The sequence below is a fragment of the Grampus griseus genome (genome assembly GCF_964374135.1).
Source record: "Grampus griseus genome assembly, chromosome: 3".
Taxonomy (NCBI): domain Eukaryota; kingdom Metazoa; phylum Chordata; class Mammalia; order Artiodactyla; family Delphinidae; genus Grampus; species Grampus griseus.
Genome location: NC_139019.1, coordinates 152,248,915 through 152,275,274, shown reverse-complemented (window position 1 = coordinate 152,275,274; position 26,360 = coordinate 152,248,915). Strand labels below are relative to the sequence as shown.

Genomic DNA, 26,360 nt, shown 5'->3' with positions numbered 1-26,360 from the left:
CTACAAACTGTCACAATATATACATTGGTAATAAAATACTCCCCCAACTCTTGTCAGCTGTGATTGGCTACAAGCAGACGGGGGTGGAGCAACATGATATCTTATTATGTTCAGGGAGGGGTAGGTATAATTTGGAGGTAACAAGGCTCTTCCAAGGTGACCCAGAAGAGTGGGGGCCCATGTGGGGCTCTGTGGCCAGGGTCCTGTGGCAGGGCCCCCATCACACGTCTGTGGTATTCAGGCCAGTGTTGGTGAAGGCCAGCTCCTCCTTCTGCTGTCCACGTGTGCCCACCTTCATTCCTGACAGCACTCTGTTCAGGGGCTCTGGATCCGGCCCCATCAGACTGTGCAGGGGCTCATTCTGTGGGAAGAGGGAGGGGAGGTGTGAGGCCAGGGCCAAGATGGGGTGATCTCCCCAGTCCTTAGGAGAGTGGGTGGCCCTCCAAGCCCACGACCAGATGGCTCCTTGGCTGGGGCCTCAGTTTCCTGACTCTGTCCCAGAAGGGGCCATGGATACTGGCGGTACAGATAGGCTCAGGTGAAGGGGAGGGCCTAGGGGGTCTACTCTGGCCTTTGCCCACCCATGGACATGGTGGCATTTGGGTGTTCTGCCCAGTCCTGAACGATGCCAGGCCCTGTGTCCTGTGCCAAGGAGTCAGTCCAGCACAGTTCCTGTCACCTGTACCTCACGGCAGGCACCGTGCTGGGCACAACCATCCATCACCTGAGGTACCCACAGGACCCCCAAGGGAGGGATCATGTCCTCCACTTTACAGATGTGGAAATTGAGGCTCGGAGCGCTCTCTGGCCAGGAAGGGACAGAGCGGTGTTTGGACCGCTGGTCTTGCTGGCTCTAAAGCCTGTCCATGGCTCAGCGCTGCTCCTGGTTGAGTTTGGCAGGTCCTTCTGCCACCCCAGAGGGACATGTCACACCCAGGATCCCGCCTGCAGGCCATCATGGCACACACTCTCTCGTCTCCTGCCTTTCCTCTTACCCCTCCCCATGTGATGTGTCACACCCTCACAAGAATCCCTCCTGTGGACCAGCCAGGCCCCAAGACTCAGCTACTCCACCACGTAGACACCCACGGGGACAGAGCCTCCACCACCTCCACCCTCCCCAGGGCACACTAAGGGCTTTTTCCAGACTGGGACTGTTCCAGTCCCTGGTAAACAGTGGAACACATGAGGGGCCCCAGGAGGGACTAAACGTTGTGCCTGAGCTTCCCAGAGCCCTCTACACAGATCCCCAGTGGGAGCAGTTGGCGCAGTACAGCCCAGGAAGTGCAGCCTGGCCCGGGAGACAGGATACCTGGGTTCTGGGCTGCCCTGGCCTTGCAAGCTTTCTGACCTTGGGCAGCTCAGCACCCCTCCCTGGCCTTGGTTGCTTGAAAAGTTTGGATTGGATGGGCCCTCAGATCTCACAGACCTTCCACACAAACATTTACGGAAGTCTTAGGTGAGTCAGGGCACCAAGGGATCTGTGGAAGGAAGCCCCACCTGCGTTCCCCACCCAGAGACCCCAAGGCCCACCTTCCACTGCAGGAGTTGGGGTGGAGCCTCGGGCAGCTTCTCAGAAACTGAACAACCCCCTGCCATTGCAGGATTGGCTCTTTCTTGGCTTTGAAGACTCTTAGCGGCCTGGCCCCCTCTCCCTTTCCAGACTCTCAGAGCTCCCTGAACCTCCTCAGCCCACAGGTCCAGCCCCACTGCTGGGGTTTCTGACCCCACTCCCCTCTGGGGGTCAGCTTTGGCCTCCACCAGGGCCTACCTGCTGGGTCACAAGCTCCAGCCCACAAGACTGTTCCCTTCTGCCTCAGTTCCCCCCAGATATGTTTATTGGAGTTTTTGCCCCAAATCATCTTGAACCAGAGATGAGCCATCCACCCAGAGGCCTCCTGCACTGCCTGGCAGCCTGGACCACCATTGATGACCCCCATCCTTGGGGGTCCATTTGGAGGCCTCCATGTTACAGCCAGGTCCCTGGGCAGCATTCTGATATTTTAACACCCACGAGAGGCTTTGGTTGACCAAATCTTTCCAAGTAAGGGGTCCTCAAGGGAAAATAAGTCCTGACTCATGAGGAACAGCAAGGGACCCCCTGGAAGGGCAGGGCCCGGCTGAGGGCAGGACCCAAAGTAGGGTGGATAAGGTGAATGGTGGGTGGATATCCACCCCTACGCACGCATGCGCGCGCGCGTGCGCGCGCGCACACACACACACACACACACACACACAGAACCGCAGACTATAAAAGCTCAGTGGGTCTTAGAGCTTCTACTCCAGTGGTGGTTTTCAGAGTGGGAAGGAGAGGGTAGTTCCTTCTGGTTCTGGCGTCCCATCCCCCATTCAGCCCTCTGATCTACTCTCCTACTTTCGTGGTTCTCACTCCTGCCTGCACATTAGAACCCCAGAAGCTTTAGCAGCACCTTCCTGCCCAGGCCCACCCCAGCTATCTGATCAGAATCTCTGAGCTGTGACCTGGCATCCTCAGGTCTAAAGAGCTCCCCACGTGATTTCAGTCAGCAGCCCAGGCTGCACAAATGCTTGGTCTAACTGAACCAACTAACCTATTGAATAAATGATGGTATTGTTGTTCATCTGAGCCTACCTTTGCTCCCTGGCTAGATTATGTTCATCTCTGGATCTCCTCCCCCCGCCCCACCAGCTTTTATATAAAGGATATAAAGGGAGGGAACCAGATTCCTGACCACTCATTTTATGCCAGATCGTTTTCATACCCACTCTTATTTCATCCTCACAGGAGTCCTGCATATTTGGTGTTCTGATCCCCATTTATAGATGAGAAAACTGAGAACCAGAGGGAAGAATTCACCCACCCAGGGTCACAGTTAATGAGTAGAGGAGCAAGGATCGGGCCCTATTCCAAAGCCGTGGGGTTTCCCAGGGCCAGATGCAGACACACCCATGGCAGCAGGAGGTCCCTCGAGCTCTGTCCTGAAACCCACCCCTTCAGAGAAGAGCCCCAAGTCAGAAGCCCCAGGCACCAGCTCATCCCCCATCTTGCCTTGATTTCCTGCCTGCTATTTTCCAGATCCACAGAGTTGTCATCCAGGGAGTTGAGGCTGAAAGGGAGATAATGGAGCTCAGAGAGTTGGCAGGCCCAGCCCTCCCTGTCTCTGGCCAACAGCTACCCCTGCCATCACCACCACCATCACCATCACTACCTCGACTACCACCTCACCACCACTACCATCACCACCACCATTACCACCATTGCCATCACCACCATCATCACCACCACCACCATTACCACCACCATCACTGTCACCACTACCACCACCACCACCACCATCACCACCACCATCACCATTACCACCACTGCCATCACCACCATCATCACCACCACCACCATCACCATCACCACTACCACCATCACCATCAGCACCATCGCCATCACCATCACCACCATCACTGTCACCATCACCATTACCACCACCATGACTACCACTACAACCAGCACTGCTCACCTGACGTGGTCCAAGTCACTGGAGGAAGACTGGGACTCGAAGCCCAGGTCCTTGGTGGGGAGGTTCAGCACGGGATTGGCACTGGAAAGAAGGCCCAGTCAAGCGACCATGGGCCTCAACCACCCCATGGGGCCTCTTACCCATCCTTCGACCCCCACTTACCGCTCAGTGTTGTACACGTTAGTCCCGGGGATGGCAGAGACTGGGGGCATCACCCCCGCCGCTGTCTTCCGGGCCTCCTTGGAAGCCTTCATAGCCCGAAGTTTCCGGTGGTAGCTGGGGGGAACATGGCGGGGGGGCATCACTATTTTCCCTGCACACCTACTGTGTGCCCAGTGCAGGCCCTGAGAGTGTGACTTCACAACAACCCTGGCAGGTGGGAGTGTTGGCTCCATTTTACAGAGGGTACAAGGAAGAACCAGAGAAGGGAAATTATTTGCTGAAGAACACGCAGCTGACCAGTGGCAAAGCCTAGAATCAAACCCAGATGTGGCTACTGGCTTCATATGTATTGGAAAGGTAAAAAGAAGCAGCATTTATTAAATGTATAGTATGTGCCAGACAGCCTGCTCGGTATGAGATGCGCATGGTTCCCTTGAATGCTTTGAGGAATCTAGTGTCATGCCCATTCTGCAAATGAGGAAACTGAGGCTTGGGGAGGGGAGTTTAACGTACCCAAGAGGTCATAACGGGTCACCTGGGATTGAATACAGATATACCTGACACCTAAACCCCAGGTCTTTCTACCCCTCAGATATCTTGGGTGGTGGGAGAGGCGAGGTTGAAGACACAGGGGGTGATGGGAGCAGCACCTCTTCTGGGTACACACGAGGACCGTGGTCATGATCACGATGACCAGCAGCAAAGCCACTCCCAATCCTATGATGGCGTTATGGAGCGTGTCCGGCAACTCTGACTCCTGGCTCTCCTGGGTGCCCTGAAGAAGAAGGATTGTGATGGGGGAGGATGTAGGGTCAACACCCCCCTCCTCACCCCCCCGTTACCTCCACCCTGCCGATACTCACCAGCACCACCAGCCCCAGCTGCAGCAGCTCGGTCAGGGAGTCCTTGTCATTCCGGATCGTCCTGGCCACAGAGCCCCGCTCAGGCCCGAGGGACGTTGGCATCCCCCAGGCTTCCTGCTCACCCTCCTGCCCACCCCAAGGGCAGCCCCACTCACACACTCAGCTGATCAAGGGTCAAGGCTGACCCATTTGAGAAGACAAAGTAGGCATCGAGGTAGGAACGGGCTCGGGCCCTGGAATGGGGCAGAGGTGAAGCCAGCAGCGCAGAACCACCAGACAGGCAGGCCCCTCCTACTGCTGGTCCTCTCTTCTTCGCCCCAACCACCGGTCCTGTGGGCACTCACCGAGCCATGGATTCTATGTCCTGAATGTTCACAATGTAGACAGTAGTCCTGGTCGCCTGGACAAGAGCCCTGCAAAGGGGGCAGGTGTCACAGAGGGCTGGGGTAGGGGCCTTAGCCCAGGCCTGTGGCCAGGGCTCTGCCAGTGGAATTAGGGATTGTGTGAGGGGCACCACCTCTGGACAGCTCCATTGGCTAAGCAAGTTGCACTTCTGTGCAAATTAGACAAGGATGCCCCTTCCTCTGGGACTGGGTTTCCAGTTTAGCAAGCAGAGTGCCCTTGTGCAATGCACAGCCTTTGCAACTGTACATGGCAGCCCTATTTAGGCCTGTCTTTGCCCAGGCAACCATAGGCTTCTGGGGACAGGCAGAAAGGAAGTGCAAGTACAGGTACAGGTACAGGGTCAAAGACAAGGACACTACCTAATGTACTGTGGTAACCTAAATGAGAGCGAAGTCCAAAAGGGAGGGGATATCTGTATGTGTATGGCTGATTCATTTTGTTGTGCAGTGGAGGCTAACACAACATTGTAAAGCAACCATACTCCAATAAAAATTAATTTTAAAAAAAGACAAGGACAAGGTCAAGTGTGGGTCAGGGACAGGGTTAAGAGATATGCCATCCAGGTTTCTGTCAGGGACCAGGCTCCCAGGCCGTGTTTTACCCTACAGGCCCCTCCCAGCTCCCCAGACCTACGCCTTAATCTCTTCCGTGTTGGCGCCCACCTCCTCCTTGCTCATGGAGAACTGCAGCCTCACACGGTAACTCTGGTCCACAGTGAAGAGCTACAGAAAGAGAGTAGGGGGAAGGTGAGGCACAAGGGCCCCAGGGGTTGGCAGAGGGCACTAGGAACTGAAGGCAGAACCCGACACTCACATTTAGGGTGATTTTGGCTTCCTGGGCAGGACCCTCAGATGGCCTGTCCTGGGCCTTGACCGTCACTTGGTAAGTTCCTTGGAGAGTGGAATCAAGGTTGGTCACCAGCCTATGGAAGGTAGGAGAGCAGAGCTCAGTCCTGAAACCCAAGCTGAAGTCTCCTTGGAACCTCCTGGTACACCTCCCAGGACGAGGAACTCACTGCCTTGAGGCCCTGCTTGGCTCCCCCCACCCCATCCAGGGGCTGCCCACAGTTACTCAATGTTGCCAATGAACACGCTGGCCTCCAAGGAAGTGGAGACATGGAAGAAGCCCTGGAAAGGGATCACGGCCCCATCCTTAGCGATGAAATCCACTTGGAGGATGGAGAACAGGATGGCCCCATTGTTCCCTGAGTCCTTGTCTCTGGCCTAGGAGCAAGGGCGAACAACAACTGCGGACCAGGCCAGGCCAGGCACCCCTCCATCCCCAGCAGGAGTCTGAGGTTAGGGTGGCCTGGGAGGCTGGTCCCCATGACCTCTATCAGCCTACCCCAGGCCACTGACCAAATGCTTTAAACAAACAGTGTTTGAACAAGTCCCTGCTTCTGGCGCCCCAGCTCAACAGGTCATTGCCCAAAGTCCCCCCCGTGTGGAAATCCCACCCTGCTCTCCCCCACCCCCACCATTGCCACACACACACACAAGCTCAGGGACACTCAGATTTCCTGGGCACCTACTGTGTGCCAGTCACCTTCCCTTAGATCCCTCGTTTCAGTGCTTGCTAACATGAGTACGAATTCCCCTAGTGGACCACAAAATGATGGGGGGAAAGGGCACAAGCAATTTTATTCATTCTAGTGCCTTTTAGAGAAGAATATAACCAACACACAGAGCTGTGAGTCCACTGACGTCACTTTTCAGGATGAGGCCAAAGCTGGTGTTTATGTTTCAAAAAGGAGTCAATTTAAAGAAAATTGTTCAAAGCCGTGGCCAGACTCATGACATTAGAATGCAATTGGCTGAAGACTGGAAAACTGAATGTTTAAGCCTAGAAAGAACCTAGAGAGGGGGAATCACTATCCCCCTTTTATGGGAGAACGCTGGGGTTCTGAGAGAGACCCTGTCCTGCCCACAGGCACACACAGCTTGAAGTGGGGAGGGCCAGGCCCATCCATCTCCACACCTGTGCCCTTTCCACAGCACAGGGCGTGACGCCCACATATAACCCATCTCTTAACCCTAAGGAGTTACTGCAAAGAACTGACAGCTCCTTGTCCAGGAGGGAAAGTGAGTTCCAGAAAGGTGTGGCAGCTCCCCAGCTCAGTAAGAGGCCCAGCCAGGCCCAGGCCCCAGGGCTGTGTGGGAGGCCACACTACCCGCCCCCCCTGCATGGCATAGCTGCCACCCTCTAATAAACACATACAATGCCATAAAAATTGAAAGTATTTTTACAACTTTGCTCTGAAAATTATTTAATACGAGGAACTTGTTTAATTTACAGTTACTATGGTTTCTCTGTAATACTCCAGAATTCTGGTGCAGTGAGAAAACCACTGCAAGTGATTTTTACGGTCATGAAATTTTTATGAATACTACATTTAACAGTTAATGGAGTTTAATCATATCAATTAAGCAGGTGTTCATTTCCATTCTGAGGTTTTCTTTTCATACGTCAGAGCCAATAGATTTTCTTTCTAGTGTTAAAACATTCTGGGGGCAGCTGAAGGACCTAAAGGCCTAGGCCCTGTGTCTCCTGGAGCTAATGTGAAAGACAACGTTTGGAGCCAAGGACTTACCTGGACAGAAGCCACCTGCTGGTTGGGTATCACAAGTTCTGGGATGATCACTACAGGTGTGGACAGGAAGAGGTCAGTGGGGTCAGGACCAGTGCCCAATTGGCCAAGTGCCGACCGTAAGCCCAGCTCAGGGCTCACCCCACCAAACCTGCCCTTAACCTCTCTACCACCAGAGACCCCCCATTACAGCTACCCCTAAGCCGTTAGTTAGCAGGTCCTCCACCTCTCATTGTGAAGATGGGGAAACTGAGGCCCAGAGAAGGAGGGCCTGGCCCAGGGTCAGATGTGAGTTGGGACAGAGCTGGGGTGAAAACTCAGGTCTCCCCTCCTGTTGAAACCCTGAGGGAGAGGCAGGGTTGGAGGCCTTCTTCCCTTTCTAAGTGCACACCTGGGAGTTGCCCAAAGGTAGTCCTGGCAGAGTACAGTGTGGGTGGGGAGGGAGGGCCTTGCTGCTTACCAAAAGTCTTATTCTCAGGCAGAAAGTAGGGTGCATTGTCATTCACATCCTCGATGGTGATGGGGAGGCTTCCTAGGGGGGAAATGTTGGCCGGCCTTGGTGTCTAAGCAAAGACCTGACCCAGAAAGTCTCATCCTCAGTCTTGCTCCTAGCAGCCTCCCTCCCATGCATCACCCATGCTCAGTCCCCTCCCCTGCTCCTGACTCAGGATGCTGACTCAGTCTCCTCTGGCCTTCGTAGGAGGGAGCATCCTCCCCAGACCTCAGAGAGGAGAAGCAACTTGTCCAAAGTCACACAGCAAGAGCAGTGGGCCAAGACTGAGCCCAACCCAGGTATGTCCCACCTGACCATAACATTATTCTGACACTTACTAGCTGTGTAATCTAGATTATTGAACTGCCTCAGTTTCCTCATCTATAAAATTGGATAGGGACCACCTACCACATGGATTGTGTGGGAATAAAATGAAGAAATGCTTGCAAGGTACCTGGCATAGCTCTTGGCTGTAGTAAGGATTCAATATGCGCTAGCTGTTAATATGATTGTTATTGCTACTTGGTGTCAGAGGTGGGATCTGAGTGCACATCTGGCTCTGAAGTGTGCTCTTTTACGCTGCCTCACAACATAATAGCATTAATTAAGTGCTTACTATGTGCCAAACACTGCATGAAATGCTTTACATATATATTCTCATTTAATCTTCACAGCCAACCTACTACCCAGCTCCACTTGATAGATGGGGCTACTAAAGCTTGGGGAGGTGTCATGACTTTCCCAGTGGAACAGCTGGTAAGGGCTGGAGCCACAATTTGAACCCAGACCTTGCAGGTGCCAGTTCTTTCCCATAGCCCCTATGTTACAGCCTGCTGAGCCCTGCAGGCCAGGCTGCCTCACCATTGTCACTGTAGGCCTGGAAGCGGGGGTCCGTTGTGAGGTCATAGGCCCGCACAACCAGCGTGACCAGGTCACAGGTCTCATAGTCGATGACCTCACTCTGATGGATGAACACAGAGCCGTTGGCCAGCACAGAGAACCAGCCATGGCACAGACTGCCCACGTCGACCCTGGCCTTGGTACAGATGACGTTCACAAGCTGTACCTCCACCTGGGACATGGTGTCCCTGTCCTGAGCCACCACCTCGGCCACCATACCATGCTGCGAGCCATTCTCAGCCACACGGATGCCCCGGAGCGAGGTTGGGTCCAGGGTGGGTGGCACGTCATTCACGTCCTCCACATTCACAAGGACTTTTGCTGTGGCGTCACGCCCCTGGGGGTCTGGGCTCTCAGCACTCACTGTCAGATTGAAGAAGTCCTGTGTCTCATAGTCCAGGCTCACGTCCAAGGGCAGCCAGAGGTGGCCCTCTGCCAGCCCAGACCCCAGCACCAAGCCTCGGATCAAGAAGTTGTTGGCACCACCCCCTGATAGGCTGAAGCTGATGCGGTTGTTGGCTTCTGTCTGGTCTGCATCCCAGGCCTCCACCACGCCCACCAGCACTCCTGTGAATGAGGGGCAGAGTGTGGAGGGACCCCTGACATGGCCACTGGGGGCATCCTCTGTCCTCACTCCCCTTGGGGGCTTCAGGCCTGCCCTCGAAGGGGTTGTATAGCCTGGCCGAAGGAGGACTTACCTGGGTCCCTCTCCCTCACTGAGAAGGAATAGCTGGACTGGTTGAAGATGGGAAGATTATCATTGATGTCCTGCAGACAGAGGCAGTTCTGAGCCCAGGGAACTCAGGAGACCCCAGGTTCAGCATCCCCAGAGCCAGTCTGAGAAGCCCATACTTCCCCTGGCCCGAGGCCCAGACTCTCTGTCCAGGTCTCCTCAGACAGCACTGCCCGCTTCCTAGATGATGAAACAGGCTTCAAGCAGACAGAACTCGCCCAGACCCCACCCCTGGGGCTCAGAGGTCTGTGGCGGTACTCTGAAGTTTGGTGTACACTCTGTTTCCCTGTGCACCACTCAGAGCCGTCTTAGACCCTGCTCTTGGGAGGGATAGTTCTGAGTCCCCACCTGTGTCCCTGTCTGGCCCAGCTTGACTCCCCATCTCTCGGATTTATTGGGTTGGCCCCAATACCACCATGATCCCACAAAGGCCCAAGATTTCCCTGGTCCCCTCCTTTCTCCTGTCCCTCCTGCCCTCGGTCAACCCCAAGACACTCACTCTGTGCTCAGGTGGGGCTGGGCTGGGGGCACCTGCCAGGGCTTGACCTGGTTCTGTCCTGAGACGTCCGCTGTGTTCTGTTCTCGCCTTCCCTCTCCAGCCCTGGTCACCCCGCCCAGACAGAGTGCTGCCCCTGTTGTCACAGCATCAGGCCAACTCTGCCTGTGCTTCCTCCCCTGATGCTGGTACGTGCTGGGCGCCCTTGGCTTTCCCAGTCCTTCCCCAGGATGGCCCAGAAGTGTCTGCTTTTGCTTTCAGCTTTTTCTAAATAATGACAGAGAGAACATCTTTGAAAACTGAGCCGTCTCCCCCTTAACCAGATGTAATTTGTGATGGCAATTTCCCAGAGATGGCATTACTGCCTCCGTGCACATGGCCAACTGCACTCTCAAGGTCGTCCTAACTCACAGGAGAGGCTAAGAGCACAGCTCTGAGTTCAGTCCAGCTCCACCTCTTCCTCACATGTGACTTTGACCTCTCTGGGCCTCAATATCTTCATCTGCAAGGTGGAGTGGTCCTCCCTACTCACAGAGCTCATGGGTGTGAAAGGACTCTTCTCGCTCAGGAAATGCAATTTTGCTTTCTTCCTTCTCTGAGGCCTACTTCCACCCCAAGGACAGCTGGCAAGTCCTCATCCGACTTCTGTTTCTCTATTTTCCCTGAGGTCTCATTCTGATCCTTGTGGGAAAGCGGCACATCCCAACCCAGTGGGAAACAGGGCGGCTGTGTGGGGTGGTTCAGGCTGTGCACTGCACAACCCGAGGGGGCACCAACCACATTGTGGACATCATAGAGGAAGGTGCCTGTGACCCAGTGGCGGCCTTAGAACCAGACAGACTGGATTCAAAACCCCATTCTGTGACCCGAGGCAGGCTACAGAACCTCTGTGTGTCTTAGTCCCTTGATCAATAAAATGGTGCTAAACGATCCCTCCCTTGCAGGACCAGGTATACACTGAGTGTACTCTCTGGGCCGGGCATTCTTTGAAACACTTTCCATTTTTTAACTCGTTTTATATTATTTTCATCCCCATTTTACAGATGAGGAACTTGAGAACACAGGGAAGTTGAGCGATTGCCTAAGACCACACAACAAATGAGCCAGGATTCTGACCCATCAGCTGGGCTCCAGAACTCTTTTACCCACCGCACTGCAAAGGGCAGAAATGTGACTTGAGTTGGGAGGATGGGGAGCTGGCCATCTGCTCAGGAGCCCCCCAGTGCAGGGCTCATCCTGGACCCTGTCCCCGGCTGAGCCAGACCTTACCTCCACAGTGATGGTGACATTAACGTCAGTCCAGAGGGCAGGCTCGCCACAATCAGATACGCGCACGGTCAGCACGATGCGGCCCCCCAGGGTGGGGTTGATGGCCTCTCGGTCCAAGGGCCCCAGGTTTCTGAGGATCCCTTTGTCGGGGTCCACTGAGAAGTTGTGGCTGTAGGGGCTGCTCAGCAGGCTGAAGCGCAGAAGACTGTGGTTGGTGCCTGGCTGGTCATCGTCGTGAGCCTGTGCAGGTAAGCAGGGTTGGGACGTCAGCCATCAGGTGCTCCCCGGCCCCAGCCCCTGCCCTGCAGTCTGGACTCTCCCTCCAGCGCTGGCCCATGAGGGCAGTGACTGGGCCTGAAGCCAGAGGGATGCTCCCCAATCTCCCAGTCTCAGTCTTACATCTGAGAGGGCCAGACCAACAGCTTTCAAGAGCTTCTGAGGCCTGAAACATTGAGGTCACTCATTCATCCCACAAATGTTTACCTACCACATGCTCAGCCCTGTTCTAGGTACTGGGAATAGAGCCACGATCAAGACAGTTCCCTTATGGAGCTGATATTCTAGTGGGGAGGGAGGAGTGGGGGCAGTATAATATAGACAGTCGAAGTTTAAAATAAACAAAAATAAGTGTATGTGTGTGGACTTCCCTGGTGGCGCAGTGGTTAAGAATCCGCCTGCCAATGCAAGGGACACGGGTACGAGCCCCGGTCCGGGAAGATCCCACGTGCCGCGGAGCAACTAAGCCCATGCACCACAACTACTGAGCTTGTGCTCTGGAACCTGCGAGCCACACTACTGAAGCCCGCGCACCTAGAGCCTGTGCTCCTCAGCAAGAGAAGCCACTCGCTCATCGCAGCGAAGAGTAGCCCCCGCTCAACGCAATTACAGAAAAACTGCACGCAGCAGTGAAGACCCAACGCAGCCATAAATTTAATTAAAAAAAAAAAATGGGGGGGGGAATTCCCTGGTGGCCTAGTGGTTAGGATTCTGGGCTTACACTGCTGTAGCCCGGGTTCAACCCCTGGTTGGAGAAATGAAATCCCACAAGCCATGCGGCACAGCCAAATAAATAAATAAGTGTGAAGTCCAACAAGATTCTGACTTTCCCATGATGACTACTTCAGTGCTATATTTTTTAAATAGCTGAAATTCTTCATCCAATCTGTGTGTGTGTGTGTGTGTGTGTGTGTGTGTGTGTGTTTCTGTCCTACCAAGGTTGTGAACACATGCTTAGTGTGCTTTTGGGGTGATCCAGCATGGAGAGCACAAGATGCTCTTCCCTGCCACCAGGCCTTTGCACGTGCACATGAATGCCCTCTACACCTTGTCTGCTTGACTCCAGGTCAGACTGGTGCCTCCCCTGGTCCTCCACAACCCCTGTGCTACCTTCAGTACAGCACAAGTGACACCCTTGGATGATGGTCCGCCACCCTCCCTGAAGGCAGGAATTATGGTGGGTTCATCTCGGAGGACCCAGGGCCCAGCAAAGGGCCTGGTGCATAGTAGGTGCTCAGCAAACATAGCTTTGAATACAGAGCTAGGCTAGTCCCACTTGGATCCAATTCTTTCCCCTCCTCTCTGCCCACTGCCACCTTCAGGTTTTTGTTTCAGATCTGTTGGGATCGTGTTTATGAAATGAAAAACTCTGTCTGTTCATTCCTTGGCACTCTGAACTCAGGCCGGTTAATTCACCAAGCACTTCTCAGGCCTCACACTGGGCACCATGGTTCTGGCAGCAGATCTGAAATGCTCCTGCCCCAAAGAGCTCACAGACCAGGGTGAGGAGCACTGAGGTGCATGAAGGAAGGCCCAGGTTTCAGCACTGCCACTGACTGGCTGTATAACCACAGAAAAGTCACTTAACCTCTTTGAGCCTCAGTTTTCTCCTTCCGTGAAATGGGGAGCATTAGAGCACCTACTTCATAAGTTTGTCAAAAGATCAGAGATGGGAATGTACTCTGGAAACTACAAGCCCCAGAAAGACGGGAGGGCTCCACGGCCATGTGATTGTCATTCCGAGGACCTGGTTTCTCAATTCTCACAAGATCCCCTTACAGGTGACTCAGTGGAGAAGCTTCTGAAGGCCTCAGAATCAGAGGAGAAGCTTCTTTCCAGTGTTCCTCTGGAGCCAGTAGTGCGTTTTTATCTCACAGAGTCTGTGAACCTGACCACTGATCTCATTTCCATTTTTGCTTTGGCCATTAGGAAGCTCAGAACTGAGTATTCAGCCCGCTCTTAGCAATTGTATGGCTTCTACCTTTGTGCACTTTAAAAAAATACCATCCTTATTTTCTCTTTTTCCTTATTTCTTTTATCACACTTTTAAATCTAAGCCACCTCAAATCCTTTTTGGAATGAGGCAGGCGCCTGAATTTAAAAGAGCAATATGTTTTTGAGGGCTTGTTCTGTGCTAGGCCTTGTGCCGAGCACTTTACATCCGTTATGACCCTGGGAATAAGTACTGAGATTGTCTTCATTTTCCAAAGAAGAAACGGAGGCCCAGAGAGACTGAGTGACTTTCTCAGGACTACACAGCAGAGCCCAGATTCCAACCCAGGACCAGCAGGACTACAGAGGCAGGCCTGGTGCCGTGTGCCCCTCCCACCCATCAGCTACAGGCCGGCTCACACCTGGATGGTCACGGAGACATTGCCCTCCTCTTCCTGGACAAAGATGTTGTAGGAACCGCTGACCACGGGCTTGTTGTCATTGATGTCCAGCACAACGATCTGCAGCATGGTGGAGGACGACAGGTTCCCGCCGTCCGTGGCCAGCAGCGTGAGGTAGTACACGGCCTGCTTCTCCTGATCCAGCAGCTCACTGTTTCTCACCGTCACTGTCCCCGAGGCTGGATCCACCGCAAAGATGTCCACCCTGTGCAGGGTGGCCAGATGGAGCAAATAAAGATACAGGATGCCCACTTCAATTTGCATTTCAGATAAACAATGAAAAATATTTTAGGACGTCCCATGGAATATTTGCAACCTACTTATACTAAAAAAAAAACCCATTCATTGTTTATCTGAAGTTGAAATGTAACTGGGTACCCTATATTTTATCTGACTCCTCTAGCCCTGCTGTGAGGCAGAGAGGTGAGCCTGGGTCCCCCTCGTCCACCTGCCCGCTGCCCACCCGGGTAACTTACCCATTCCCCGGAAGCAAGCTGTAGGTGATGCGGCCCCCCTCGCCCGTGTCTGGGTCGGAGGCCTGTGAGGCAGAGAGATAGATAATGGGACACTGAGCAGAAGCCACACCTGCTCTGTCAACCGTGCAGTTGACGAGGACAGGGCCGTCCTGCTTCCTGACCCAGAGGGAGAAGCCCCCGACTCACTCAGACTGACACATAGACATCACATACATGCGCACGCGCATACACACCTGCTGGCCCCCGCTGACATCAGATGATACAGGGACTCCAGCAGGGCCACAGCCCCAGGCCTGCCCATCTCCACATCTCTCCCAGCCCTGTCCAGCCCTGTCCCCCATCACTCACTTGGATGCTGTCGGTGACCACATAGCCGACCGCACTGTGCTCGGAGACACTGAGGTTGTACAGGTTGTGGGGGAATGTGGGCCTGTGATCATTAATGTCTCTAAGGTGGATGGTCACCAAGGCTACCGAGGAGCTTCTGCTGACCGAGTCAGTGGCCACGACCTGAGGACAGGGGAAGAGGCAGCGACATTGGGACTGGAGCACCCCATGGCCCGCTCTCCGTGGTGCCCCAGAATACCCCTCACCTGCACCAGCATCACCGTTTGTGTCTCGTAGTCCACCAGCGACGGTGCTCTCACCAGCACCTGCACATCCACTGAGCCCGCCGCCCGCTCCGGGGAGACGCTGAAGGCTTCAACATTAGGGCCCCGGAGGGATAGCAGGAAGGTGCCGTTGCTGCCCTGTAGACGTGGGCTGTATATTAGGGACCCCACTCCTGCAATGTACCCACCTGCATCTTTCTCCCAATCCCTGGCCACAGGTCCCAGGAGGATAGGCTAGTCACTAGTCCCTGTCAATGTGGGCTCATCAGAAGAAGACCTCCCCGAGGCCCCAGCCTGGGCTTCAGAGCCTGGACACACACCCCTCACTCCCTTTGAGTCTTCCGTACCAGCCACCATGCACCACCCTCCACCACCCATACCAACACCAAATATCATCAATGTCCAACATCGGTCCATTATCCACACCCCCTCTACTCCACACCCCTCTCCAGTCAAGGCCAACCACCATCTCAACACACCCACCCATCCACCACTACCCAATATCACCCTCCAGTCGACATTTTGTACCAACTCATTATCAGCAAATACTACCAAACACCATCCATGGTTATTCAGCATTCAATACTACCCAAATCACCCACCACTCAGTATCAACCTCCACCTAGGAATACTGTCCAACTTGACAGCCACCCAGACCACACTGTGCTCAAAACTGTCCACATCCCCCAATACCCAGTACTATCCCAGCACCCCGCAACTTCACCATCCACACATCACTACCCCCTCTACTCAACACCGCCAAAACTTACATTCCACTCAACATTACCCAGCATCCAGGACCAACCTCCTCTCAGTGCTGCCTTTCTGTTCCCCGCCACGTAGCACCACCCTGAACACAAGACTACCAGCCAGCTCAACATCACTCAGCAGTTCCAAGTGTCACCCAACAACTCCGACCACCGCTCATGGTCAGCACCACTGTTGCCCACTGCCCACTGCCCCACCGAGCACTGTGGTGCTGCACTCTGCTGGTCACTCGCCACTTCCCTCCCCCAACGATCTCCCAACCATCACTTCCACCCATGCCGCGCATGGTCTGGGTGTCCCTGCCTTGTCTGGGTCGTAGACCACCATGGTTAGGTCATCGATGGGGATGCGGGTGGAGGCGTGCTCGTCCACGTAGCCAGTGAAGTTGACTTGAGCCTCTTGGGGGGTGAAGGTGCAGGTTGGGAGGCTGCAGTTGTAAAACTCAGGTTTGTGGTCATTGACGTCTGTCACTCTCAGCTTGACCCATATGCTCACCTTGGCCTCCTGTCCATAGACGTTGGGGTGCATCTCGGTGGCCTGAGAGCAGAGCAGAGGCCGAGAGCCAGAGATCAGAAAACCAGAATTCAGAGAGAGCTGAGATCAAAGGTCAGAGTTTAGAAAGTCAGGGTACAAAGTGGGCAGTGGCCCTCTCACTCACCATGACCTGCACCTGCACCTCCTCATCCTCCTCCAGCAGCTGCTCTCTGTCCAGGGAACCGTTGACCCTGATCACCCCGTCTGGCCCAATGTCGAACCAGCCAGGCCTTGTGGAGTCTGGGAAAAGGCAGCAGGAGCAGCTACTTCCAGTGGCTCTGACGGAGCCCCCACCCCTTCCCTTGCCTCAGCCCCAGCCTGGGGACACCCCATTCTCACTGGAGATGCTGTAGATCACAGGGTCATTGATGCCTCTGTCGCCATCCATGGCCTCCACCTTCAGCACCGAGGTTCCCTGCAAGAAGGCATGGTCAGTGGCCAGACCCTTTCCCCACCTCTTGTCTCCACCCAGACCCCTCCAGTTCCCTGGCACACCTGGGGTGCATCCTCAGGCACAGAGGCCGAGTAAAACTCCCTGACAAACTGGGGGTCCAGGTCTGGTTGATCGATTACAGAGATGGACACGAAGACAGGCGAGGAGCACTGGACGACGATGCTGTTGTTGTACTCGCCGCCCGAGTCCTGCCGGGAGATGGGTCTCCATGAAGCCGGGGCTTCGGGTCCCGATGCCCCTGACCCCGCCTGCGCCTGCACTCACACAGGCCTTCAGCTCCAGCTGATAGAAGGCACTCTTGTTGTTGTAGCTGAGGCTGCCGTTGAGGATGATGGAGCCGTTGGGCAGGATCCCAAAGAGGTACTCACTGCTGTCCGTGCTAGGGATGACCTGAGGCAGAGCACAGTCAGGCCAGGCTCCCCCGGACAGCCCTGCCCCCAGGACCTGCTCTGAGAGACCTGGGGTCGAATCCTGGCTCTGCTCTCGACCTCACCAGGTCACTTAACCTCTCTGAGCCTGGGAAATGGGCTAGATATCGCCTCAGTGGGACGAAAACAGGGTCAAGTGAGCTAAGGTAGGTTCCAGGCATGTAGTGGGCGCTCAGTGATGGGGGCCATGGCTAGCCAATGTGTCTTCGTGAAACTGGGGTCACACCCGCCACTGTCTGTGTGACCTTGGACAAGACCCTGGACCTCTCTGAGCCTTGATTTCCTCTTCTTTGAAGCCAGGATTGCCGCAGCCACCAGGTGGTGTGACGCTAACCGCGCAAAGACACAGACAGTGCCCCAGGCGAGAGGGTGGGAAGGAGAGTCCGGTCTGCAGCAGGCACCCTCCTTAGGCGGCTGGGCCAAATGAGGTCCAGAGGGGGGCCAGAGGAAGGCGTGGGGACCAGGGCTGGGCCGTCGCAGAGCCCCTGCTCCGCAAGGTCCCTGCAGGTTGTGTGGGAGATGCTGCCCCCTGGCGGCCATGAGGAGAGGTGGCGCCCACACTCCCACATGGACCCGCACACACTTACCTTCTCTATGGAGTACACCACGGCGCCTCCGGCCCCCGTGTCTTTGTCCTTGGCCAGCACAGAGAACACCAGGGAGCCAACCGGCAGGGCCTGTAACAAGGGTTTTGTCACCTCTGAGCTCCAACACATCTCCTCCATGCCCAAGCACATCATGCCCCCTCCTGGAGTTTCAGTGCCCCCAGCTGTACCACGGGGATAGCGATGGACCTTCCAGAACCTGAAACGCAGCATTCCACAGATGTCCCCCTTTCCTTCCCACCTGGGCTGGGCTTCTCGGGGCATCTGGATAGAGGCAGGGAGCAGAGTTCCCCCTTCTCCTCTCCCCACACAGCCTCCCTGAAACCTGAGCTGGCTTCTGATTTGCAGCGCCCCTCAGGACCACCATGAGTGACCATTCCAGAACTCAGGTTGTGCCACTCCCCTGCTTAAACAGCCCTGTGTGTTCTCTGTAGCGTCCAGCGGTAGGTTCCACACAGCACCTTGCAGAGCTGGAAGGTTCTTTTGGGAGGCTTTTCCTCTAGGACCTGTCCACACCCTCACTGTTTCTTCACGGTGGCCAGAAAGATCTTTGAAAATCCTGAACCAGGCCACATCAGTCTCGTGCTCAAAACCAACAAGTGGTTCCCGCATTCTGCCCAGAATACGGTCCAGACTGCCTCCATGGCCCTCCAGGTTCAGGCCACTGCCCACTTCTCTGACCTTACCTTCTCCTCAGCCTCCTCCCCCCACACACATGAGCTTCCTGGCTATGCCTACAGCACTCCAGGCTGATTCCCACCTCAGAGCCTTTGCAGCTGCTGTTCCCTGCCTGGAATATCCTTTTCCTGGAGCAGCCCATGCTGGCTCCTCAACATTTAGTTCTGCTCAGATGTCACCTACCCAGAGAAGATTTTCCTGACTGGCTCAACTTAAAGCAGGCCCCTCCCCAGTCATGTTTTATGCTCTTCATAGAGCTCATCACCATCTGAAATAATCCTGTTTATTTAATGTTTTGTTGATTAAATGTTTTGTTGTCTGTGCTCTTCATTACAATGTGAGCTAGCGAGGGTGGCGATCAAGTCTGTCTTCACTGGATATCCTCAGCACCAAGGACAGTGCCAGACACACAGTAGGCGCTCAATCAGAGCCTGTTGAAGGGCTGTCTGAACCTCACCAGCCTCAGGTCTGGCCTGGGGGAGGGGGACCCACACCTGTCAGGACTTTGAAGCCACGTAGTAATGAAGATTCAGGAGTGGTGTTGTGTTTGCTGCCCTGGAACCACTGGGAAACCTCCTCCCTGCCTATGCAGTTCAAGTGGGGCTGCTCCTCTTGCTAGAGGGGAAAGCACATGATGCAGACCTAGACAATTGGAGCATTCCATACTCTTCAACTGATGGGCACCTGACCCAAAATGGGCCAATGAGAGTCAGTCCTGGGGGTTTGGCTGGGACCATTGAGAAAGAGACAGTCTGTGTTGCAATTGCAAAGCCGGTGGGATGTGAGCCTGGAGCTGCTGGGGGACACTTTTATCACCATAAGGGAGAACTGCTCGCCCCACCCCAGGATGATGGCAACACGAGAAGCAGAGCTTCTAGGTAGAGAGAAATCTCTTCTTGATGACATGGCTTGAGTACCTGGATCCAGCCATGCCTGAAGTCAGATATACTGTTAAATTTTTCAGAAACATGAGAAAATCAATTCCTTTCCCCCCACCACCCCTGACTATCATAACTTAAAGAATTCCAATCCAGTCTGATAGATTGCAAAATGTTGCTGTAACTATGGTATGTGGGGTTACATGCAACCCCCTGAATTTGCTTCATCAAGCTGCCCTTTCTAGGAGGTGCACTTCCCAATCTTGGATGCCCTGCTGTCTATCTCTGGTCCTTCCCACTCTGAGCAGATCTGTGGGATGTCTGCATCCTACACACACACACCGTTAAGGCAGATGTTACCTCATTGATTCTGGTGGAGTAGTCTGTGTTCTGGAAAACGGGTGCGTTGTCATTTCTGTCCTCCACGATCACCACCATTTCCTTCCGCACCTGCAAGTGAGAAAGCTCAGGTGAGCCCAGAAAACGTGGGAGCTTGAGAAAACAAATTCAGGAGTATCAGGACGGGAGTGCAAGTTGGTATAGCTTCTCAGGAGAACAATCAGGTGGTGTCTGGGGTGACTTTTTTTAATACATCTTTATTGAAGTAAAATTGCTTCACAATGCTGTGTTAGTTTCTGTTGTACAACAAAGTGAATCAGCCATATGCATACATATACCCCCATATCCCCTCTCTCTTGAGCCTCCCTCCCACCCTCCCTATCCCACCCTTCTAGGTCGTCGCAACGCACCGAGCTGATCTCCCTGTGCTATGCAGCAGCTTCCCACTAGTTATCTATGTCACATTTGGTAATGTATATATGTTGATGCTACTCTCACTTTGCCCCAGCTTCCCCCTCTCCCGTCTGTGTTTATCTGATACCATTTCAAAGGCCAGAAAAGTTGCAAGTACGGTACAAAGAATTCCTGATACTCTTCATCCAGATTTACCCCTTATTTAGTTTTTCTCTCCACAGATTTACTGAACCATTTGGAGAGTATGTTGTGGAAATCATTAGGTCATTAAAAAAAAATCTAAAATGTCCTATTACAAGAATGTTCCTTTTAGCTTTGTTAGCCATAGCGTAAAGCTGTGAACAACCTAAGTGTTGAGGAGACCAGCTGAGCACCATGGAGCTTATAGTCCCCACACTGGGCTATAGACATACAGGAAACAGGAGACTCATGTGCAGACACAGAAGGGACCCCAAAGCCGATTGTTGTTTTCTGGCCGCACCCTGTGGCATGCGGAACATCCCTGACCAGGGATCGAACCCGGGCTCCCTGTAGCGGAAGCACAGAGTCTTAACCACTGGACCACCAGGGAAGTCTTCCAAAGCTGATTGTCAAGTCATCAAGGCAGTTCAAGACCATATATGCAGTAGGATCCCACTTGGATTTCAGAAAACGCACCCAAAACTACCATCTCTCTTCCGTGGTTGCATATATCCATGTCAGTGTTTAGCGATGGATAGAAAAGAACACGGTGATGGCAGACACTTCAGGTGGGAGTGGGCTGGGAAGGGTTGCCCAAGGGGACTTGAGCTCTATCTGCACTTTTAAAACTGTTTACAAAGAGAAAATATTTATGAATATCCAAGTCATTAAAATGATTTTTTTAACGGATAGGGTTTGGGGAATAGGTTATAAAGACAAAACCCCCAACTTTCACAGACACAAGACACAGCTGCATAAGTGTGTTATTGAGAAACATGAACACTGAGACCAATCCATCAGCCAAAGGGGTTGAAAGTGATGACCTCAGTGGAGAGAGGGTAGGGAGGTATTTGGCACTTGTTTTTTTATTAATAAGTATATTAATACAAGTTAATAATGTAATTGGGACTTCCCTGGTGGTCCAGTGGTAAAGAATCCACCTTACAATGCAGGGGACGTGGGTTCAATCCCTGGTCAGGGAACTAAGATCCCGCATGCCACGGGGCTACTAAGCCCATGCGCCACAACTACTGAGCTCGCGCCTCAACTAGAGCCCACCTGCTGCAAACTACAGCGCACATGTGCTCTGTAACCCATGCGCCACAACTAGAGAGAAGCCCACACGCCACAACGAATAGCTCGTGTGCCTCAGTGAAGATCCTGCGTGCTGCAACTAACACCCAACGCAGTCAAAAGTAAATAAAAAATAGTACATAAATCTTTTAAAAAATAATAATGTAATTAATGATATACAATAGATATACAAAATACACAAAAGATAAACCATATATTTGTATAAATTATAATAAATACTAAAATCTTGGTTAATATTGTATGACGAAAAATGGAGAAGTATAATTTCAATAAAAATAAACATTCAATTCATTTTTTGTTAGCTGGGGCTCTCTCTGCTTATTTGCGGTGGGCAGTTAGCGGTGGGCCCTCAGTCCCCTGCTCTCTAATCCCTGGACCTCCCTTCCGGGCCCACTTCTGACTCACTGGATTATTGTGACCGTCGCTCACAGAGATGTCGATGGAAAACCAGTAGAGTGTCTGCAGTGGGCAGAGAGAAGGGAAACAAGGTAAGCCCTGTTCGGGTGCCCACCAGAGCCCTCCCTACCTCCCCAATCCCGCACGAGGCCTTCTCAGATTGCTTCCCTTTACCTCATAGTCCAGAAGGTTGGCCAGCTTCACTTCCCCAGTATTCGGGGTGACATTAAAGAAGTAGGCATAGGAGCCACTAATCCTATAGGTCAGAGGGTCATTTTCCCGGTCCTGAGCTATCAGCCAGAAGACCTCAGTACCTGCAGACGGGACAGGGAATGCACAGGGCCCACGGCCACCTAGTTCAATGCTGGCCTGGCCAAGCTGCCCACGAGGCCCACAAGAATGTCAAACTTCTTTTAAAATTAGAAGGGCCAAGACATGGAAACAACCTAAATGTCCATCAATGGATGAATGGGTAAAGAAGATGTGGTATACATGTACAATGGAATATTTTCAGCCTTGAGAAAAGAATGAAATCTTTCCATTTGTGACAACATGGATGGACATAGAGGGAATTCTGCTAAGAGAAATAAGTCAAAGGAAAACAAATACTGTATGATCTCACTTACATGTGGGATCTAAAAACAAAAAACCAAGATCATAGATACAGAGAAGATTGGTGGTTGCCAGAGGTGGGGTGCGGAGGACTGAGAAATGGGTGAAGAGGGTCAAAAGGTACACATATCCAGTTATAAAATAAATAAGTCCTGGGGATGTAATGTACAGCATGGTGACTAGAGTTAACAATACTGTATTGGGTATTTGAAAATTATTAAGAGATGAGGTCTTAAAAGCTCTCATCCCAAGGGAAAAAAAAAACCATCTGTAACTATGTGTGGTAACATATGTTAACTAGACTTATTGTGGTGATCATTTTGAAATATATACAAATATATCATTATGTTGTACACCTGAAACTAATATAATATTGTATGTCAATTATACCTCATTTTTTCAAACGGTAAAAAAAAAAATCAAAAGGAATAAATGATTATAATCTAGCCCTCAGGATATTTGTCTTTATGCCAATGCAGTATATTAAAGTATATTTTGAATGTATTTTTCTGGAGGGAGAGGCCTACAAAAACAAAAGTGCCAGAACAGTGACATGGTGGTGGGGCCCAGCACCCAGCCTGAGAGTCTCAGAGAACCAGCGTGCCCCCACCCTTGCCCACGACAGCCTTGCAGGGACAGTCTGGGCAGCACATCTGGAGTCTGCTCTTCTTTGACCAAATAGTTCTGGCTCCTCCAGAAACTCCTTAGAAAGCTTGGTCCCTTCCCACCCAGGCCCCCTCCTCCAGGAAGACCATCAGGCTAGAAAGCTGTTAGTATCTACAGTATGTTTCCTCTGTTGTGAGACACACTGTCAATTTAATGACTGCTGGGGTGGGGAGTCACTCTGTGTTAACTGACTATCTCAAATATAAGACACATCCTGATTCAAAAATGTCAAAATGTAAACTGATATGGCCCTTATACCCATACCCATGGGAAGTGAGTGGGGATGTGTAAATCCTTCTCTGTAAACATGTGTTCATGGACACAGAAAGAAGGATCAGGGAGAAAAAGCTTTTTTAAAAGTCTGTCTGAAAAAGAATTAACTGTAACAAATAAATCAATAAGAGCTACAGAAATAAAAGACATATATTAGGTGTCTGTCTTTAAACTCAAATTTGACGTATTTTAAAACGTCTGCCTGACAAAACTAAACTATTATACAGTGTGAGTGTCAAGTAAACAGGTCTTCTGCAGGAGAGAAAGGACAGGGAGTGACTAGAAGGGCAGAGAGGGGGTCGGTGTGCTTCCATGTATATATATTATACCTCAAAATAAAAGGTCTAAACAACATTTTTTAAAAACCTGACTGAAAATGCTTTCTCATCCAAAGAGAGCCATACAATTCATCTCAGAAAGGAAGAAATTGCTCTTCGGATTAAGAAAGCCCAGAGAGGGGCCCTGTGGTTATCGAAGAAAAGACTCTCATTTGGTCTGCCTGAGATCAGACTTGACATTAAAGGGTCACCCAAGAGAATGGAGATCTTGAGGACATTTGGGTTACATATGTTTGTGACATTTGTTTGAAGGTGTGTGTGTGTTTATCCACGACCAAACAGCTATGAAAATATACATAAAATATCATTAACGTGTATATACTACCTGTCTGTTGTATTCACAGATATCAAATAGTTTGACCTCAGCCCAGTCCTCCAGGGAGGATTGTGCCAACTCAGAATGTAATGAGACTATCACCTCCCTCATCCTGGGATCTAAACCTTTATTAATATAACCCTTAGTAGATTTTGCTGTCCTGGCAACCACATGCAAATGGATGTGGCTTTCGTGGCTCTGAAGCCCATCGCCCACCCTTTCTTCGCGTACCTAGACCTGGGTTTCTGGATTCCAAGGCAGACTTTGGATTTCACCTTTGATGCAGTCTCTTGCTTCATCTAGTAGATTTAGATATTTGGGGACCCAATTCTGACACTGCAACAAAGACTGTAAATTGTCCCCCAGTATTCACAGCCCCCTTTCTCTCAGACTAATAGAACCCCAGATTTTGAGCTGTGCACATGGCTAAATAAAATAAAGACCTCATTTCTCCAGTTCCTTTGCAGCTAGGGCATGTGGCTACGTTCTGGCTAATGAGATGTGAGCAGAAGTAACATGTGTAAAACCTGGAGCCCTGTCCCTAGGAGAAAGAAATGGGCCCTCTTGGCCCTTCCTTGCCCCCAGCTCTCACTGGAATAGGGCGTGACATGAGCCATCTAGGACCATGTGGATGAGGGCCAGGCCCTAGGGGAGGCAGAACCTGGAAATGGAAGGAGGGTGCCTGATGCCAGAAGCATAGGGCACAGAACAGCCTGATGGAACAGAGCCTCTGACAGCCCTGGGCTCACTGCTCTAGATGACTATGTAAGAGAATAGGAAACTTTGACCTTGTTGACAGCTCTGTTATTTGGGGTCTGTTATGTGCAGCTGACCCTGTATCCCAATGAATACAGTCATCTATCATTTCAGCTTCTTCAACCGCCATCCTGCCTTCTGGGAATTTGGCATCCAGTCCCTGTGGCTTCATCCAAAACAATGTTTCATGAACATCATTCACTCCTGTACACTGCCAAGATCATTACCACATCCACGTCTCATTCTTTATGACCCTCCTTTTAACTGACTTACTGTTTCATGTAAATACATTTATTTTAAAAGCAAACTAGATGGCTACTGGACGTAGAAAACTCATCTCACTCGCCATAGAGGGAAGGTAACTCTACAAACGAAGACAGCAAAAGTATCAATTTCTGGTGAGATGTGTGCATGAAAGGCTCTGAGCCTAAAGCCTGCTCTCTTTCTGTCTGAAAAAAAAAAATAGCAGAGGAGGAAGAGAGATGAACAAGTGAGAGAGGTAGAAGAGAAATAATGTACCAAATGGATACTTTCTCTCTTGGGAAATCAGAAAGACTGAAAGAGATGGGAAATGCGAGGAATGTTCTCTTGGGGTGAGTCTTGATTATTTGGTGCTGTGTGAGGGCCCTCGACCCAAAAGCTGCAAAGGAGAAAACAAACTTCTGGAAAAAACTTCCTTCAGGCCACCTTTGCCCCATGACAAGCCGTGGAGCTGCAGGGATGGCAAGCAAGCCCACAGGGGAGCCCCTGGGGCCCTCTTGTGGGTGAGCGTTTGGTGCAGTCTGGGCACAGGGACAGTTACTCACCCACTGGTAGGTCCTCGGGCAGGGTCACTAATGACATGTTGGACAGGAATGTTGGGGCCATGTTGGCTGACGCTGTAGGGACACAGAGTGTTGGAACATCTGGACACCTCCATAAAGACACCCCCATCTGCCCCTGTGGGAGCCCACACCAGTCCCACTGGCCAACTTTCAGTCCAGCTCACCGGCCCAGGACTGGATTCCTCTCCAGGCCTCCCCAGAGCAGCCAAGCCCAGGGCTGGGCCATAGGAGTTGGGTGCTTGCTGATGAAGCAGCATCCCACCCTTCTGGAGGGTTCTGCTGAGGATCCCCAGGTTAGTGATGCCCTGGTGGGGGAGGGGAGGTACCCACCAGACACCATGAGGGCAGGAAGCAAGAAGCAGGACAGCCACGGCCACACCATCACGTCTGGAGGGACCTGGGGGAAGAGGCATCAGGGGAGGGGCACATGAACCCAGGCCTCCCTCCTCTGCAGGAGAGAAAGGACAGGGAGTGACTAGAAGGGCAGAGAGGGGGTCGGTGTGCTTCCATGTATATATGGAAGGGTCCTCCTCTGGTGGACCCTGATCAGTCGGGTCTGAACCCGGCCAACTCACCTCCATCACACAAAAAAAATTCTGCCCATTTGCCAGATGTTCCAGGGGATAGAGAGTTGGGAGGCATGGCAGGGAG

At 52.3% G+C, this 26,360-nt stretch overlaps 1 protein-coding gene across 1 annotated transcript; it reads right to left on the bottom strand.

The window, feature by feature from the left end:
• Positions 1 to 109: 109 nt before the first annotated feature.
• On the bottom strand, positions 110 to 26,091 carry CDHR2 (cadherin related family member 2; the record flags this gene model as incomplete). Its single annotated transcript, XM_082651027.1, has 31 exons — positions 110 to 361; positions 3,029 to 3,086; positions 3,492 to 3,572; positions 3,654 to 3,767; positions 4,304 to 4,428; positions 4,517 to 4,577; positions 4,672 to 4,749; positions 4,861 to 4,929; positions 5,555 to 5,643; positions 5,735 to 5,843; positions 5,993 to 6,144; positions 7,512 to 7,561; positions 7,969 to 8,040; positions 8,863 to 9,468; positions 9,600 to 9,669; positions 11,400 to 11,639; positions 14,030 to 14,273; positions 14,545 to 14,606; positions 14,893 to 15,054; positions 15,138 to 15,293; positions 16,227 to 16,460; positions 16,582 to 16,697; positions 16,797 to 16,872; positions 16,953 to 17,099; positions 17,176 to 17,301; positions 17,927 to 18,016; positions 19,861 to 19,950; positions 21,934 to 21,987; positions 22,099 to 22,238; positions 25,692 to 25,763; positions 26,040 to 26,091. 31 exons carry the CDS (start codon positions 26,089 to 26,091, stop codon positions 221 to 223), a joined length of 3,936 nt encoding a protein of 1,311 aa, XP_082507153.1. The 3' UTR covers positions 110 to 220.
• Between the last annotated feature and the right edge of the window lie 269 nt (positions 26,092 to 26,360).